Source organism: Hyperolius riggenbachi, chromosome 10 (genome assembly GCF_040937935.1).
Source record: "Hyperolius riggenbachi isolate aHypRig1 chromosome 10, aHypRig1.pri, whole genome shotgun sequence".
Classification (NCBI taxonomy): domain Eukaryota; kingdom Metazoa; phylum Chordata; class Amphibia; order Anura; family Hyperoliidae; genus Hyperolius; species Hyperolius riggenbachi.
Window position 1 is genome coordinate 247,619,590 of NC_090655.1, and position 18,809 is coordinate 247,638,398.

An 18,809-nucleotide genomic window follows, 5' to 3' on the forward strand; every position below is an offset into this window, starting at 1 on the left:
CCGTTGTCGGTCGGGAAGTTGCATTATGTGTAACAAGCATGGTGTCCTACTATATTATTATTCTGTATTGTACGTGGCTGGAGGAGACCTTTCAGGAATCCCCCTCTTGAAAATCCTGGGTTTGCCCATGCGAACAAGGCTGTACAACCACAAAAGCTGATTCCATGGCACATTTATTTGAAGATGGATGACCTGGCTGAACCAAATCATACAGATGATCTTGTTCAAATCCGCAGTTCTGCTTGGTTTAGTGACATACCAGTGGGAAGACTTGGGTGTTCAGGATCAGATTGTTTAAAGCCCATCTACTTTATTTTTTTTCTTTTTGTCAATCCAAGAGGGAACTATAAATAATGGGCCTCTGTAGCATTTGGTAAAGCCTCTACAGGCTTGCAGCACAAATCAGTACATTGATGCCTGCAGTTCCTCTATTCACCACAAGATGGAACATTCACAGATACCATTTGGAACGCATGTGGATCGCATGGAAAGGAAAAGGCGGAGACCACATACAGGAAGTTTGGAATTAAAGGAGAAGAGGGTGGAAATAGAGAGGCATTGTTGGACTTGGCTGGAGAGGAGGTAATGAGATATTACATGCTTGCAGATTGCAGATGTGATAACTATTGGACATATAGACAGGATGCAGACAGCAGTATGTGGGGAATAGATTTTAACCCTGAAAGTATCTCTGAATACTGAATGAAGACCATGGTGGGCTTATTATTATTATTTATTGTATTTATAAAGCGCCAACATATTACGCAGCGCTGCACAATAGATAAATGGGTTAACATACAGGTAGAACATACGGAAACTCACAACAAAACAAGATCATGCAAATAATTTGATAACAATACAGTGTCATAGGTCAAAATAGAGACTTTTCGAGTCTACAAGAGGGGTGGTTGTGAGTAAGATTGCATAATCAAGCTGGATACATTAGGGAGGAGGGCCCTGCCAGAGACTTACAATCTAAAGGGTGGGGTGGAGACAATAGGTGCATCTTTTGAGAGGGTGTCTAACAGAACATATTATGGTGCTGGTGTAGGGGGGTATGCGAGCGTGAAGAGGTGAGTCTTGAGAGCTTGTTTGAAGGTATCAAAGGTAAGGGCGAGTCTGACGGCTGGTGGGAGCGAGTTCCAGAGAGTAGGGGCAGCCCTGGTGAAGTCCTGCAATGGTGCACGTGACTGAGTTATGCGTGGTGTGACTAGGCGCAGGTCATTGGAGGATCGGAGGGGGCGGGCTGGTATGTGCCTGTGGACCAGATCAGAGATGTAGGTCGGGCAGGTCTTGTGCACTGATTTGTAGGCCAAGCACAGGATTTTGAAATTGATCCTAAAGCTGATGGGGAGCCAGTGTAGTGCTTTACAGAGCGGAGTTGTAGAGGCGCTGCGGTGAGAAGAATGTATCAGTCTGGCTGCCGCATTCATTACCAATTGAAGTGGGGCAGTACGGTTAGAGGGGAGGCCAGACAAAAGAGATTTGCAGTAGTCTAGGCGGGAGATGACAAGGGCGTGGATAAGGAGTTTAGTGGTGTCAGAGGACAGGTAGGAGCGGATCTTGGAGATGTTGCGTAGGTGGAAGTTGCAGGATCTGGCAATACCCTGGATGTGGGCTGTAAAGGAAAGTTCAGAGTCCAGAGTAACGCCTAGACAGCGGGCTTGGGAGGTAGGGTGGATAGTAGTATTTTCAATAGTGACGTGCAGGTCTGGGAGGTGTGCAGCTGTGCGGGGTGGGAATATTAGAAGCTCAGTCTTGTCCAAATTAAGCTTCAGGTACCTGGCAGCCATCCAGGAGGAAATGGTTGTGAGGCAGGCAGAGACTTTGTCCATGGCAGAGGAGGAGAGATCTGGGATGTGGAGATATATCTGGGTGTCGTCGGCATACAGGTGGTAATTGAAACCCATGGAGGAGATGATTTTGCCAATTGAGGCAGTATAGAGTGAGAACAGTAGTGGTCCTAGGACGGAACCTTGAGGAACACCAACTGAGAGGGGTGTAGGAGTGGATGAGGAGCCATTGAAAAATGTTGTGAAGGAGCGGTTGGAGAGGTAGGAGGAGATCCAGGCTAAGGCTAGGTCCTGAATGCCCATTAGCTGCAGGGAGTGGAGGAGGAGGGAGTGGTCGACAGTGTAAAATGCCGAGGAGAGGTCCAGGAGGAGCAGGATGGAGTATTTACCTTTGGCTTTGGCAAGGGCAAGGTCGTTTACCACTTTGGTGAGGGCCGTTTCTGTAGTATGGGCTGTGCGAAAACCAGATTGCAGGGAATCGAGAAGGGAGTTGGAGTTAAAGAAGTTGGACAGGCGTTGGTGGGCCAGGCGTTCAAGAATTTTTGAGGCAAAAGGGAGGAGAGAGATTGGGCGGTAGTTGGATGGCAGAGCAGGGTCAAGTGAAGATTTCTTTAGCAGGGGAAGCACAGTGGCCTGTTTGAATATGGAGGGGAAGATGCCGGTGGAGAAGGAGAGGTTGAAGAGATGGGTGAGGACAGGGGCCAGATCAGAATAATGTGGGCGCAGAGAATCAGATGGGACCGGATCTAGGGGGCAGGAAGTGGCAGGTGAAGTTGCCAGCAGCTGGTTGACTTCCTCCACCGTGACAGGATTGAAGGAGGTAAGGGAGGAGAAAGAGGCAGGAGTCGGATGTGGTGGGGAGGCGGGGGCGATAGAGTGGAGGAGAGAAATATCCCTCCGGATGGTTGTAATTTTGTTGATAAAGTAGTTTGATAGGTCAGTGGCTGAGAGGGTGGAGGTTGGGGGGGGGGAGGTGTGGGGTTAAGTAGGGCATTGAAGGTGGCAAAAAGACAACATGGGTTGGAGGCTTGGGTAGCAATTAAGGGAGTGAAGTATATCTGTTTACTATCAGCAAGGGCAGTATGGTACGTCTGCAACTTGGGCTTGATTACCCCCTTCTTAGCCTCCTGATGCTGCACATTGTCCTCGCCTGTTCCCTATCCCAGATCCTCTTTTCTCTCCAGCCTCCCGGAAGTTCTTCTGAGCAGCGCTGAATGATTGGGACCTGCGCATGCGCACGTTCCAAACCACACATGCTCAGTGAAAAGCGTGTGGACAAGCACTTACCGCAACGGAACTTGCACCTGCACCATTTAGAATCGCCCGGAGCACTTCTGGTAAAAGTGTTTAACGGAGGGATCCAGTCAAATACTGATAGAGACGGGGAACTGGAGGGACCATGAAGACAACAAACAGTATCAGGAGTTTGTGGATGATGTAATCTAGCCCACCATAGGCTTCGTTCAATTAACCTCCTTTCAGTGGTACTTTGAAGCAAACCTGTAGCGAAAATAAACTCCTGAGATAAGGAATTGTATGTGTAGTACAGCTAAGAAATAGAACATTAGTAGCAAAGAAATTCTCATTGTTTTCAGCACAGGAAGGGTTAAGAAACTTCAGTTGTTATCTATACAAAAGAGGTTCTCTTAGCTATTCAATCCAACTTGGGTTGAATACAGTCCTGTTTCCTGAAGCACTTTAACAACCAAGAAACTGAGAGGCAGCTTCTTGAGATAAGGTTTTACTGCAGGAACGTTCAAAGGGTCATTATTCCTGCTTTGCATCTATAGACGGGATTATTACCAGCACAAGACCAATAGAGAGCTAATATTGTAGTTGAGGGTGGAGCCCCTCTGGCCCAAGGACCCTGGTGTGGTCGCAACCTCTGCATCCCCTATTGCTACTCCACTGCCCAGTTCTAATACTTCCTGTATCAGTGAACCAGTACGCAGACTGGGTGTTCTGGTGTTCTGTCTGGCTAGATGCAGGATCCAGGAGTGATTCAGACATTCATCATTTCTAGTAGTTCACGAAAGCTTTGTTCATTCGTATGCTGCTTGGAGCTTGACAAATCCAAATCATAATCTACTACATTCACTTGGTGCTGTTCCATATGATATACAGTATATATATATATATATATATATATATATATATATATATATATTTGCATGAAAAAAAAATCATTAGCATCCTGATCCCCTTCTCTTTTCCTTGGTTGCCACACAATAAGAATGACAGTTGGCACTGTTTATAAGGGGAGTGGTAACGGCTGCCGGCATATTTCTCTCACTTCAGTTTGCAGCAGTGCCAAGCACAAGCGTGTGCCTAGTGACTCGCTATACATACAACAAGCATGCAGCCAGTGGAGGCAGAGTCTTCACCTCAAACTGGCCGTCCTTGTGTCAGCCCTGTGCCATCTTTCCTTGTGCCACCTTGAGCTGTAATGAAAAGCTTTAAAAGATTAAGGAGTATAAGCGTATTAATTTAACTCTTGTGTGAACAATAATCAATATAATGAGGTAGAGGACTTCATTGGCACTAAAAAAGTATTTTGTGGGTCTTTACCTGCTTATTCAGGTACAGTGCCATTAGACTGGGAATGAGAACCCGTATGTCACTACTGATGTATAGACTGCCATATTGCTGAACATTCCTGCTCCCCATATTCCACACCCTCCACCTCATTTTCCACAGTTTACGGACTGTATTAGTGTCTGGAGCATGTGACATACTGCACTGCACTGTAAACCCAGTGTTGCTTTCTTATTTGGTAAAGATGTTCCTGTTGATGGTTTTGTAACAGGATTATCCACCTCTGAAGACCGATGTCCATCAAAGGTTCTCCATCTCATGTCCTGACACCTAGGAGCTACATCTAAAAGACATTTCTAAAAGTGACCATCAGTCCATGGAAGAGGGTGAACTGATGAAGACCTTTAAACTGGAAGAAGAGACTTATGATCAGCCGTCCATTGAGCAGGATGAAATTAAGACAGTTAAAGAAGAAGAGGAGATGTATGTGAGGAGGGATCAGTGGTTTACTGAGGAGGGTGACATGATGAGGACACATAAAGAGGAAGAAGAGAAGAAGTATGTGAAGGATGATCAACAGAGTGTGGAGGAGGGTGACATGATAATAGTTAAAATTAAAGAGGAGGAAGAAGAAGAAGAGACTTATGTGAGGTGTGATCAGCAGTCTATGGAGGAGGGTGACATGATTATGGTTAAGATTAAAGATGAAGAAGAGCTACATGTGACAAGTGAACAGCAGACTGTGGAGGAGGGTGACATGATGAGAACAATTAAAGAGGAGGAATGTTCTTTAGATATCAACACTGGTAAGCAATATGCAAGTTTCAAAAATGTTACATTGGTGAGTTTAGAATATAGAAAATGTTGAAGAATCACATAGCTAGATAAGATGAGTATGGGGTGGGGTGTATATCTGAAGTAACGGTACTTCTTGTGATAATGTCCCTTACGAAGAAAACGCTGTACAACATATAAAAGGCCCATCTCCATTCCTCAGTGTAACATCATAGCACCAACAAATGGGGAGGAGATACTGTACACCATATGAAAGGCCCATCTCCATTCCTCAGTATAACATCATAGCACCAACAAATGAGGAGGGGATACTGTACACCATATGAAAGGCCCATCTCCATTCCTCAGTGTAACATCATAGTACCAACAAATGAGGAGGGGATACTGTACACCATATGAAAAGCCCATCTCCATTCTATAGTGTAACATCATAGCACCAACAAATGAGGAGGAGATACTGTACACCATATGAAAGGCCCATCTCCATCCCTCAGTATAACATCATAGTACCCAAAAATGAGGAGGAGATACTGTACACCATATGAAAGGCCATCTCCATTCCTCAGTGTAACATCATAGTACCAACAAATGAGGAGGAGACACTGTACACCATATGAAAGGCCCATCTCCATTCCTCAGTATAACATCATAGTACCAACAAATGAGGAGGAGATATTGTACACCATATGAAAGGTCCATCTCCATTCCTCAGTGTAACATCATAGCACCAACAAATGAGGAGGCGATACTGTACACCGTATGAAAGGTCCATCTCCATTCCTCAGTATAACATCATAGTGCCAACAAATGAGGAGGAGATACTGTACACCATATGAAAGGCCCATCTCTATTCCTCAGTATAACATTGTAGTACCAACAAATCAGGAGGAGACACTGTACACCATATGAAAGGTCCATCTCCATTCCTCAGTATAACATCATAGCACCAACAAATGAGGAGGAGACACTGTACACCATATGAAAGGCCCATCTCCATTCCTCAGTGTAACATCATAGTACCAACAAATGAGGAGGAGACACTGTACACCATATGTAAGGCCCATCTCCATTCCTCAGTATAACATCATAGTGCCAACAAATGAGGAGGAGACACTGTACACCATATGAAAGGCCCATCTCTATTCCTCAGTATAACATCCATAGTACCAACAAATGAGGAGGAGATACTGTACACCATATGAAAGGCCCATCTCCATTCCTCAGTATAACATCATAGCACCAACAAATGAGGAGGAGATACTGTACACCATACGAAAGGCCCATCTCCATTCCTCAGTATAACATCATAGCATCAACAAATGAGGAGGAGATACTGTACACCATATGAAAGGCCCATCTCCATTCCTCAGTATAACATCATAGCACCAACAAATGAGGAGGAGACACTGTACACCATATGAAAGGCCCATCTCCATTCCTCAGTGTAACATCATAGTACCAACAAATGAGGAGGAGACACTGTACACCATATGTAAGGCCCATCTCCATTCCTCAGTATAACATCATAGTGCCAACAAATGAGGAGGAGACACTGTACACCATATGAAAGGCCCATCTCTATTCCTCAGTATAACATCCATAGTACCAACAAATGAGGAGGAGATACTGTACACCATATGAAAGGCCCATCTCCATTCCTCAGTATAACATCATAGCACCAACAAATGAGGAGGAGATACTGTACACCATACGAAAGGCCCATCTCCATTCCTCAGTATAACATCATAGCATCAACAAATGAGGAGGAGATACTGTACACCATATGAAAGGCCCATCTCCATTCCTCAGTATAATGCCATAGTACTAACAAATGAGGAGAGGATACTGTACACCATATGAAAAGCTCATCTCCATTCCTCAGTATAACATCATAGAATCAACAAATGAGGAGGAGATACTGTACACCATATGAAAGGCTCATCTCCAGTCCTCAGTATAACGCCATAGTACTAACAAATGAGGAGAGGATATACTGTACACCATATGAAAGGCCCATCTCCATTCCTCAGTATAACATCATAGCGCCAACAAATGAGGGAGAGATACTGTACACCATATGAGAGGCCAATCTCAATTTCTCAATATAACAATTTCCAGGTCTGTATTTCTCGCCATAACAACATCCTGGTCTCCATTCCTTCCTACAAAAATGTCCAGGGCTTCATTCTTTACCATAACAATGTCCAGGTCCCCATTCCTCCCTATAACAACGTCCAGGTTTCCATTTCACCATTCCTCCCTATACAATTGTGTTCAAAATTATTCAACCCCCAATGCTGTAAAGGGTTTTAGGGAATTTAGTGTGCATTTGTAATTGTGTTCAGAACAACATCAGGTCCAGGTTTCCATATCTCACCACAACAACATCCAGGTCTCCATTCTTCACCATAACAATATCCAGGTCCCCATTCCTCACCATAACAACATCCAGGTCTCCATTCCTCACCATAACAAAGTCCAGGTCCCCATTCCTCCCCATAAAAATATCCAGGTCTCCATTCCTACCATAACAATGTCCAGGTCTCCATTCCTCATCATAACAACATCCAGGTCTCCATTCCTCATCATAACAAAGTCAAGGTCCCCATTCCTCCCCATAACAACATCCAGGTCTCCATTCCTCCCCATAACAAAGTCAAGGTCCCCATTCCTCCCCATAACAACATCTAGGTCCCCATTCCTCCCCATAACAACATCCAGGTCTCCATTCCTCCCCATAACAAAGTCAAGGTCCCCATTCCTCCCCATAACAACATCCAGGTCTCCATTCCTCACCATAACAAAGTCCAGGTCCCCATTCCTCCCCATAACAACATCCAGGTCTCCATTCCTCACCATAACAACATTCCGGTCTCCATTCTTCACCATGACGATATCTAGGTCTCCATTGCTCACCATAACAATATCCACGTCTCCATTTCTCACCATAGAAACATCCATGTCTCCATTCCTCCCTGTAACAATGTCCAGATTTCTCTTCCTCTCTATAACAACGTCCAGGTGTCATTGTGTTACACTCTTGTAAGTTAGCTTGTATCAAACAATGGGCTTGATTCACTAAGACAAATAGCATGCCTTATCAGAGTTAACACACCTTATCAGCGATAACACGCTTTATCAAAGTTAACATGCCTTATCAGAGTAGCATAGCGAGAGCAACAAACTTATGCCTGCTAATTGGCAATGATGAGAGCTCCACTCATCCTGCCCTGAGCCCCTGCGGGTTCATAGCGCTCGCTATGCTACTCTGATAAGGCGTGTTAACTTTGATAAGGCATGTTATCTCTGATAAGGTGTGTTAACTCAGATAAGGCATGCTATTTGTCTTATTGAATCAAGCCCTATGTATTCTTATATTCTTTTTGTTTTTTTGTTCTATCTCATGTTGGACCTCTGTAAAGCTTTTGTTGATGCAAAATATGATTTTTTTTGTGTTATTATCATCACTTGTTATAAATTTTGACTTCTACCAGCAGATGGACATGATATGCGGAATATCTTGAAGGGGAATCTTACGGTATCGGCAAGAGGTAATGACATTACCCAGCATCCTCCAGGTGATAAGGACAATATTACAAATGTACGTCAGAGGAGTCACACTGCGGATAGATCGCCAGATCCCTCTCATCCTGAAGAATCTTCTGATAGGTCACATCCGGTTACCTTGAATATTTCCTCAGGGTTGCTTGGTGCAGGCAAGTTACATGATCCAACTAGCTCTGAAGAGTCCTCCAGTACATCACGTTCTGTTAGGCATGGAAGTGAGGACTTGTATCCGTGTTCTGAATGTGAGAAGTCTTTCTCTAGGAGATCGTATCTTGTTGCACATTTTAGAAGTCACACAGGCGAGCGTCCTTTTTCATGCTCAGAGTGTGGGAAATGCTTCAGTCTGAAGCAAAGCCTTGTCAGACACCAGAGAAGTCACACAGACGAGCGGCCGTTTTCATGTTCAGAATGTGGGAAATGCTTCAGTTTGAAAGAGAGCCTTGTCAGGCATCAGAGAAGTCATGCAGATGAGCGGCCATTTTCGTGCTCCGAGTGTGGGAAAGGTTTTAATCAGAAGGGGAACCTCCTTGCACACCAGGCAGTTCACACAGACAAACCTCCTTTTTCTTGTTCCGAGTGTGGAAAAGGTTTCACTGTAAAAGGAAATTTTCTCAGACACCAAAAGATTCACACGGGTGAGCGTCCGTTTCCATGTTCAGAGTGTGGAAAATGCTTCATTTGTAAAGGGAGTCTTTTGGAGCATCAGAGAAGTCACACAGGTGAGCGGCCTTTTTCCTGTTCCGAGTGTGGGAAATGTTTCCTTGCGAAAGAGAGCCTCGTCCGACACAAAAGAAGTCACACTGGTGAGCGGCCTTTTCCGTGTTCAGACTGTGGGAAATGTTTCTATAGAAAACAAAGCCTTGTAGCACACCAGAGAACCCACACTGGCGAGCGTCCCTTTTCATGTTCAGACTGTGGGAAAAGTTTCACTAAGAAAGCACACCTTCTCACACACCAGAGGAGTCACACAGGCGAGCGGCCCTTTTCCTGTTCAGTGTGTGGGAAATGCTTCCGGGCGAAAGAAAACCTGTACACGCACCAGAGGATTCACACCGGCGAGCGTCCCTTTTCATGTTCAGAATGCGGCAGAAGCTTTAGTGACAAAGGAAACCTCCTTAAACACCAGACTAGTCACACGGGCGAGCGTCCATTTTCCTGTTCAGAGTGTGGGAAGAGTTTTACTCAGAAAGGAAACCTTCTTGTGCATCAGAGAAGTCACACCGGCGAGTGTCCTTACTCGTGTCCAGGGTGTGGGAAAAGTTTTACCAATAAAGCAAGTCTCAATAGTCATCAGAAAACATATTCACACTGATGCCTCTGTCCGTAGACTGAGAAACACAGACCCACTGGAGACCCTCCTGGCTGCTGGCCTGCCTCCCTTCAACACTTTGTGCAAACTTCCCATGTGGGTTGATGTAATTGTTACTTTGCTTAAAAGGATAAATTGTTCAGTCAAGAATAAGAACTGTGGCATCACAAACGGCTACTTCAGCCAAACACTACAGCTGACATCTCACTGCCAAACTAGTGTCCTTTTATCTGTGTGTGTTCAAGAAAACCTGAGGTGGCATGAAATAAAAAAAATAGATACTTACTGAAAAGGAGGATCCTCCAGATCCTTTCCGTGTCCTCCTGGAGACCACTGCCTGGAATTTCTAACCCACGCGTTCCTTTTCACGCCTGAGTGCAGCCTACCGAGCCTGTCCAAGTACAGCTGTGCCTGTGCTCTAAGCTGAAGTACCTTATATACAGTACTGTGCAAACCTTTTAGGCAGGTGTGACATGTTGTAAACAAAGAATTCTTTCAGAAAAGTAAATATTTATTGTTTATTGTGATCAGTTTACAAAATGCAAAGTGAGCGAACAAAAGTAAAATGTAAATCAAATCAGTATTTGGTGCTACTACCTTTTGCCTTCAAACCAGCATTAACTCTTGTAGGTACACTTGCACAGTCAGGGATCTCGTAGGATTATAGTCAGGAGTATGATAAACCGATTCTACCAAACAGGTGCTAATGATCTTCAATATTACACGTAGGTTGAAATACAGTACTTTACTGAAACAGAACTGTAACATCTGTAGAGTTGGCAGCTGCGGGCACGCAGGATGCCTCCGCAGCTGCCTTGCCTTTTCACTCAGGGGCTTTGCCCGTACCTCTGGCGTCTAGTACGCCGAGGGCGGGTCTGTCTTTTACACATGGAGCTGCTGTATGGCGCGGGCGCGCGCGGAGACAGGACCTTTATGCGGGGAGGAGGCGCGTCAGCTGACCAGCTGGTCGGCTGACATCAGAGGTGACTCACGGCGCTCCGAATTGGCTGATTGGAGTGGGCGCGGCCGTGGGGTCTCCTCTGCTTCAAAAGCCTTCGCTGTTCACTCGCAACTTGTCTGCTGTTTTGAATACTTATGTGTTAGCGCTCAGACCTTAGATAGTATCCGGTGTGCTTTGATCTGGAAGGAAACCAGGGATTTCACACAAGACTAGGATATTATTATACTGTGTATTGATATATTGTGTATGACTCTTGCTACCCTCTGACTCTGCTCTTTGATTACTGTTCCTGTACTTCTGCCTATCTGATTCTGTTACTGAACCCTGCCTGATATCTTACCATTCTCTTGCCTGTCGATTCTGTACTGTGCCTGCTCGCTCGTTACTGACCTTTGCTTGTCTGACCTCTCTACTCACCAGTGAGCCCTCGTCACTGGTGACAGTACCCACCAGCTCCTCTGGTGAGGTAAAGCCAAACTGTCAGTTATTGTATACTGTTATTTACCCACCAGCTCCTCTGGTGAGGTTCAGCTACTCATTCTACTACAGTTGCACCAAGCACTACACATCTCGTTGGTCTTTAGCTATACTTGTATTAATGGTGATACTGCAGATCACCACATAATCAGGTATAACATCCGTATTATTGGTGATTCTGCAGTTCACAAATAATCAGACATCTGTGTTGCTACACCAATCATTACAAGAACCAGCTGTGTAGGAGGGTTAAAGTGAACCCGAGGTGAGAGTGATATGGAGGCTGCCATATTTATTTCCTTTTAAACAATACCAGTTGCCTGGCAGCCCTGCTTATCTATTTAGCTGCAATAGTGGCTGAATTACATCAGAAACAAGCATGCAGCTAATCTTGTCAGTTCTGACAATATTGTCAGAAACACCTGATCTGCTGCATGCTTGTTCAGGGTCTATGGCTGAAAGTATTAGAGGCAGAGAATAAGCAGGACAGCTGGGCAACTAGTATTGCTTAAAAGGAAATAAATATGGCAGCCTCCATATCACTCTCACATTGGGGATGCAATGGTATAGGTAATTACTTCTATGGCTAGAAGGAGTGAGCAGTGAGGCTTGTGTAATGGTGCTGCTCTTTAAGAATCCACCTCAGTGGCCTTGAAATCTAGAATAAAGACAAGAAATAGATTGCATTAAGAGAATCGGTGGTAGGAAAGACAGGTGTGCCACAAAGTCCGGGCAGAGACCTGCAAAGATACAACTGCAGATTTCAGCCCTGTCTTCCTACGGAGGAGAATCTGGACACTGCAAAGCCTGATTCCCGGCCAGAAGGACACACGCGCAGCCGCTGGACAAACCTGTACAGGCTTGCCAGCAACTTTCTAAGGTGAGATTACTCTAGGCACACCTGCCTTTCCAACCACCGGTTCTTTGAGTGCGCTAGATTTCTTACCTTTATTCTAGATAACTCTCATGTTGGGTTCACTTTAAACTGGTTGAGGAACAGCCAAACTCTGCTACCAAGGTGAGGTTGTTGTAGACAGTTTCATGTCATGGCAAGATTGAGCACAGCAACAAGATACAAGGTAGTTATACTGCATCAGCAAGGTCTCTCCCAGACAAAGATTTCAACGCAGACGGGGGTTTCAAGATGTGTTGTTCAAGTTCTTTTGAACAGCACATCACAAAGAAACAGACAACGTTTAGGATTGTAGACACAGTGGTTGGCCATGGAAACCTAGTGCAGCAGATGAAAGTCACTTTAAGCTTATTACCCTTCAAAATCAGAAGATGTCCAGCAGTGCCATCAGCTCTGAAATGTCAGAATCAGAAACCAGTTAGACCCAGGTAAACCCATCTACTGTCCAGAGAAGTCTGGCCAGAAGTGGTGTTCATGGAAGAGTTGCAGCCAAAAATCCATACCTCCAATGTGGAAACAATGCCAAGGTACTCAAGTGTGCACAAAAAATATAGGCACCGGGGTGCAGAAAAATGGCACCAGGTATTCTGGACTGATGAGTCAAAATTTGGCTGTAGCAGAAGTTAGTTTGTGCGTCAAAGGGCTGGAGAGCAGTACAATAATGAGTGTCTGCAGGCAACCGTGAAGTGTGGTGGAGGTTCCTTGAACATTTGGGGCTGCATTTTTGCCAGTGGTGTTTGAGATGTGGTCAGGATTAATGGTATTCCCAATGCTGAGAAATACAGGCAGATACTTATCCATCATGCAATACCATCAGGGAGACGTATGATTGGCCCCAAATTTATTCTGCAGCAGGACAACGACCTCAAACATACAGCCAAAGTCATTTAGAACTATCTTCAGTGTAAAGAAGAAGTCCTGGACGTGATGGTATAGTCCCCACAGACCCCTGATCCAGAGGCGTAGCTAGGGTTTTCAGCGCCCGGGGACAAAGACTATTAATGCGCCCCCTAAGGTGAAGGGGCGTGGCCAAATATGGGCGTGGTTATGGGTGGAGCCAAATGTACATGGAGGTTAGCAGGCTCACACTCACCCACCCTCCCTCAGTATGTACCTTCCAGCATGTTCCAAGACAAATTCAGCAATCATGAGCGCCCCCCCCCCCCCCCCCCCATCAAGACAAATTCCGCAATCATGAGCAAACATGACCAACTCAGCAATCATGAGGCCCCCAAAAAGACAAATTTAGCAATCATGAGGCCCCCAAAAAGACAAATTTAGCAATCATGAGGCCCCCAACAAGACAAATTCAGCAATCATGAGGCCCCTAACAAGACAAATTCAGCGATCTTGAGGCCCCCAACAAATCATGAGGCCCCCAACAAGAGAAATTCAGTAACCATGAGGCCCCCAACAAGACAAATTCAGCAGTCATGAGGCACATATATAGACAGAATTTCACATAAATAGGCAGAATGCCCCCTTAATATGGTAGACACCTCTCACCTGGCAGCAGTTCCCCAAAATACACTCAATCTGACAGCAGTGGTTCCCCAAAAATAGGTAGCCCCAGAATAGGTGGCCAGCAGTATAGATGTCCCCAGAACAGGTAGCCAGGGGTAGAGATGTCCACAGAACAGGTAGCCAGGGGTATATGTGCCCAGTATATGTAGGCAGGGGTATGTGTCCCCAGTATATGTAGCCAGAGGTATATGTGCCCAGTATATGTAGCCAGGGGTATATGTGCCCAGTATATATAGTCAGGGGTATATGTGCTCAGTATATATAGTCAGGGGTATATGTGCCCAGTATATGTAGCCAGTGGTATATGCCCAGTATATGTAGTTAGGGGTATATGTGCCCAATATATTTAGGCAGGGGTATATGTGCCCAGAGTAGGTAGCCAGGGGTATATGCCCAGTATATGTAGTTAGGGGTACATGTGCCCAATATATGTAGGCAGGGGTATATGTGCCCAGAGTAGGTAGCCAGGGGTATATGTGCCCAGAGTAGGTAGCCAGGGGTATATGTGCCCAGAGTAGGTAGCCAGGGTTATATGTGGCCAGAGTAGGTAGCCAGGGGTATATGCCCAGTATATGTAGTTAGGGGTATAGGTGCCCAATATATGTAGGCAGGGGTATATGTGCCCAGAGTAGGTAGCCAGGGGTATATGTGCCCAGAGTAGGTAGCCAGGGGTATATGCCCAGTATATGTAGTTAGGGGTATAGGTGCCCAATATATGTAGGCAGGGGTATATGTGCCCAGAGTAGGTAGCCAGGGTTATATGTGGCCAGAGTAGGTAGCCAGGGGTATATGCCCAGTATATGTAGTTAGGGGTATAGGTGCCCAATATATGTAGGCAGGGGTATATGTGCCCAGAGTAGGTAGCCAGGGGTATATGTGCCCAGAGTAGGTAGCCAGGGGTATATGCCCAGTATATGTAGTTAGGGGTATAGGTGCCCAATATATGTAGGCAGGGGTATATGTGCCCAGAGTAGGTAGCCAGGGTTATATGTGGCCAGAGTAGGTAGCCAGGGGTATATGCCCAGTATATGTAGTTAGGGGTATAGGTGCCCAATATATGTAGCCAGGGGTATATGTGCCCAGAGTAGGTAGCCAGGGGTATATGTAGCCAGGGGTATATGCTCAGTATATGTAGGCAGGGGTATATGTGCCCAGAGTAGGTAACCAGGCCAGGTGACCCCCTCCCCAGCAGGAGGGGAGCAGCGCAGAGAAGAGGAAGAGCTGCTCTCCCTCCCTCGCTGTCCCCTCCAATGTCTGTCCGGTGGCTGGCAGCGGCGGGCGGAACTTACCTCCGTCTCTTGCAGCGCCGGATGGATCTGCCGCTACTCCGGTCTGGTCCAGACCAGAGCAGCGGCTGCGCACCCGAACTTCCGGCCGGCGCTGGAGCGAGACGGAGGTGAGTTCTGCCAGCCACCGGACAGACATTGGAGGGGACAGCGAGGGAGAGAGAGCACCTAAGGTGAGGGAAGGAGGGGGGAGATGGCCCCCCTTCCCCACCGTCCGCACAGCTCTCTCTCTTCTCTGCGCTGCTCCCCTCAGCCCCGCAAAAACAAAACAAAACAAAAAAAAACCCCGAAGCTCAGCTGGGCGCCCTTGGGGACCCGGCGCCCCAGGGCACTTGTCCTACCCTGACCCCCCCTAGCTCCGCGCCTGCCCTGATCTCCACATCAATTGTGTCTGGGATTACATGAAAAGACAGAAGGATGTGAGGAAGCCTACAGCCACACATCCGTAGAAGATCTGTGGATAATTCTTCATTGATGATTGGAACCTACCAGCTGAGTTCCTTCAAAAACTGTTTGCAAGTATACCTAGAAGTAGTGATGCTGTTTTGAAGGCAAAGGGTGGTCTCACCAAATATGATTTGATTCATCTTTCTCCTCTGTTAATTCACTCCATTTTGTTGATTGATGAAAATAAATGATATTAACAGTTCTATTTTAAAAGCATTCTTAACAGCATTTTATCACTACTGCCTAAAACTCTTGCACCGTTTTATATACATACATATATATATAACAGTGATGTGAAAAACTATTTGCCCCCTTCCTGATTTCTTAGTCTTTTGCATGTTTGTCACACTTAAATGTTTCGGCTCATCAAAAACGGTTAACTATTAGTCAAAGATAACATAATTGAACACAAAATGCAGTTTTAAATGAGGGATTTTATTATTCAGTGAGAAAACAAACTCCAAATCTACATGGCCCTGTGTGAAAAAGTGATTTCCCCCCTTGTTAAAAAAATAACTTAACTGTGGTTTATCACACCTGAGTTCAATTTCTGTAGTCACCCCCAGGCCTGATTACTGCCACATGTGTTTCAATCAAGAAATCACTTAAATAGGAGCTATCTGACACAGAGAAGTAGACCAAAAGCACCTCAAAAGCTAGACATCATGCCAAGATCCAAAGAAATTCAGGAACAAATAAGAACAAAAGTACTGTAACTGAGATCTATCAGTCTGGTAAAGGTTATAAAGCCATGTCTAAAGCTTTGGGACTCCAGCGAACCACAGTGAGAGCCATTATCCACAAATGGCAAAAATATGGAACAGTGATGAACCTTCCCAGGAGTGTCCGGCCGTCTAAAATTACCCCAAGAGCGCAGAGAAAACTCATCCGAGAGGCCACTAAAGACCCCAGGACAACATCTAAAGAACTGCAGGCCTCACTTGCCTCAATTAAGGTCAGTGTTCACGACTCCACCATAAGAAAGAGACTGAGCAAAAACGGCCTGCATGGCAGATATCCAAGGCGCAAACCACTTTTAAGCAAAAAGAACATTAAGGCTCATCTCAATTTTGCTAAAAAAAATCTCAATGATTGCCAAGACTTTTGGGAAAATACCTTGTGGACCGACGAGACAAAAGTTGAACATTTTGGAAGGTGCATGTCCTGTTACATCTGGCGTAGAAGTCACACGTCATTTCAGAAAAAGAACATCATACCAACAGTAAAATATAGTGGTGGTAGTGTGATGGTCTGGGGTTGTTTTGCTGCTTCAGGACCTGGAAGGCTTACTGTGATAGATGGAACCATGAATTCTACTGTCTACCAAAAAATCCTGAAGGAGAATGTCCGGCCATCTGTTCGTCAACTCAAGCTGAAGCGATCTTGGGTGCTGCAGCAGGACAATGACCCAAAACACACCAGCAAATCCACCTCTGAATGGCGGAAGAAAAACAAAATGAAGACTTTGGAGTGGCCTAGTCAAAGTCCTGACTTGAATCCTATTGAGATGTTGTGGCATGACCTTAAAAAGGCAGTTCATGCTAGAAAACCCTCAAATAAAGCTGAATTACAACAATTCTGCAAAGATGAGTGGGACAAAATTGCGCTGTAAAAGACTCGTTGCACGTTATCGCAAATGCTTGATTGCAGTTATTGCTGCTAAGGATGGCCCAACCAGTTATTAGGTTCAGGGGGCAATTTCTTTTTCACACAGGGCCATGTAGGTTTTGAGTTTTTTTTTCTCACTAGATAATAAAAACTATCATTTAAAACTGCATTTTGTGTTCAATTATGTTACCTTTGACTAATGGTTAACGGTTTTTGAATAGCAGAAACATTTAAGTGTGACAAACATGCAAAAGAATAAGAAATCAGGAAGGGGGCAAATAGTTTTTCACACCACTGTATATATATATATATATATATATACCACAGCCACGCTCGTACATGGCAGGGAGAATGTCAACTCAAACATATCCAACAAGCTGTTGTTGGATATGTTCCAGAGGTCCATGTGTGGCCATGGTGGGGGCCAGGAGGATGTGGGAGGCCTCCCTCTTCTTATGTAAGTCTCTGTTGTTGTTGTTTTTATACTGCATTGGGAACACTTTCAGTAGTTAGTTCTTCCAGCTGTAAGTCCTGCATCCCCAGCATCCCTTCAGCCTTCCGAGTGGGGAGATCTTCCAGCTGTAATTCCTGCATCCCCCAAATTTCTGTAGTCTTCTTAATGGTGAGCTCTTCCATCCATGATTCATCTCTGCAGTCTTCTCAATAGTGAGATCTTCTGATTGTTATTCCTACATCCCCAGCATCCATGCAGTCTCCTCAATGCTGAGATCTAGCTGTGATTCCCATATCCCCTACATCCCTTATAGGGAACCTGAGGTAAGAGTGATATGGAGGCAGTCATATTTATTTCCTTTTATAGAATACCAGTTGCCTGGCTGCCCCACTGATCCTGTGCCACTAAAACTTTTAGCCAAAGACCCTGAACAAGCATGCAGATCAGGTGCTCTCACTGAAGTCTGTTTGATTTAGCCACATGCTTGTTTCAGGGTTGTGACTCAAATGCTACTTATGCTAGAAGATCAGCAGGACTTCCAGGTAACTGGTATTGTTTAAAAGGAAATAAATATGGCAGCCTCCATATCACTCTCACATCGGGTACACTTTAAGTCTTCTCAGTGGTAAGATTTAGCTTTTATTTCTTCATCCCCATCACACCTGCAGTCTTCTCACCCACCCCACTCTTACTGTTGTGTCCTGCTAGCGATCAGTTCATGCTAGGACTATGCAAGGTCTGTTGTGTTCTGCTATTGATCGGTTCATGCCAGGACTATGCAAGGTCTGTTGTGTTCTGCTAGCGATCGGTTCATGCTAGGACTATGCAAGGTCTGTTGTGTTCTGCTAGCGATCGGTTCATGCTAGGACTATGCAAGGTCTGTTGTGTTCTGCTAGCGATCGGTTCATGCTAGGACTATGCAAGGTCTGTTGTGTTCTGCTAGCGATCGGTTCATGCTAGGACTATGCAAGGTCTGTTGTGTTCTGCTAGCGATCGGTTCATGCCAGGACTATGCAAGGTCTGTTGTGTTCTGCTATCGATCGGTTCATGCCAGGACTATGCAAGGTCTGTTGTGTTCTGCTAGCGATCGGTTCATGCCAGGACTATGCAAGGTCTGTTGTGAAGCCTCTGGAGTGAGCT

The 18,809-nt window shown here is 45.3% G+C and overlaps 1 protein-coding gene across 2 annotated transcripts; it reads left to right on the plus strand.

Annotated features, from left to right (window-relative positions):
• The first annotated feature begins 529 nt into the window (after positions 1–529).
• LOC137535113 (oocyte zinc finger protein XlCOF22-like) lies at positions 530–11,679 on the plus strand. Of its 2 annotated transcripts, none has more exons than XM_068256918.1 (3): positions 530–582; positions 4,600–5,134; positions 8,618–11,679. In XM_068256918.1, exons 2-3 carry the CDS (start codon positions 4,705–4,707, stop codon positions 10,000–10,002), a joined length of 1,815 nt encoding a protein of 604 aa, XP_068113019.1. In that variant the 5' UTR covers positions 530–582; positions 4,600–4,704; the 3' UTR covers positions 10,003–11,679. The 2 variants fall into 2 exon arrangements, with proteins under 2 accessions (XP_068113019.1, XP_068113020.1); XM_068256919.1 differs by having other exon boundaries at positions 8,621–11,679.
• The last annotated feature ends 7,130 nt before the right edge of the window (positions 11,680–18,809 follow it).

Excerpts from the sequence above, each read along its gene's own strand:
- LOC137535113 (XM_068256918.1), top strand. The coding sequence starts at position 4,705 with ATGGAAGAGGGTGAACTGATGAAGACCTTTAAACTGGAAGAAGAGACT. Across the intron at positions 5,135-8,617 it reads TTCTTTAGATATCAACACTG|CAGATGGACATGATATGCGG; the intron begins GTAAGCAATATG and ends GACTTCTACCAG.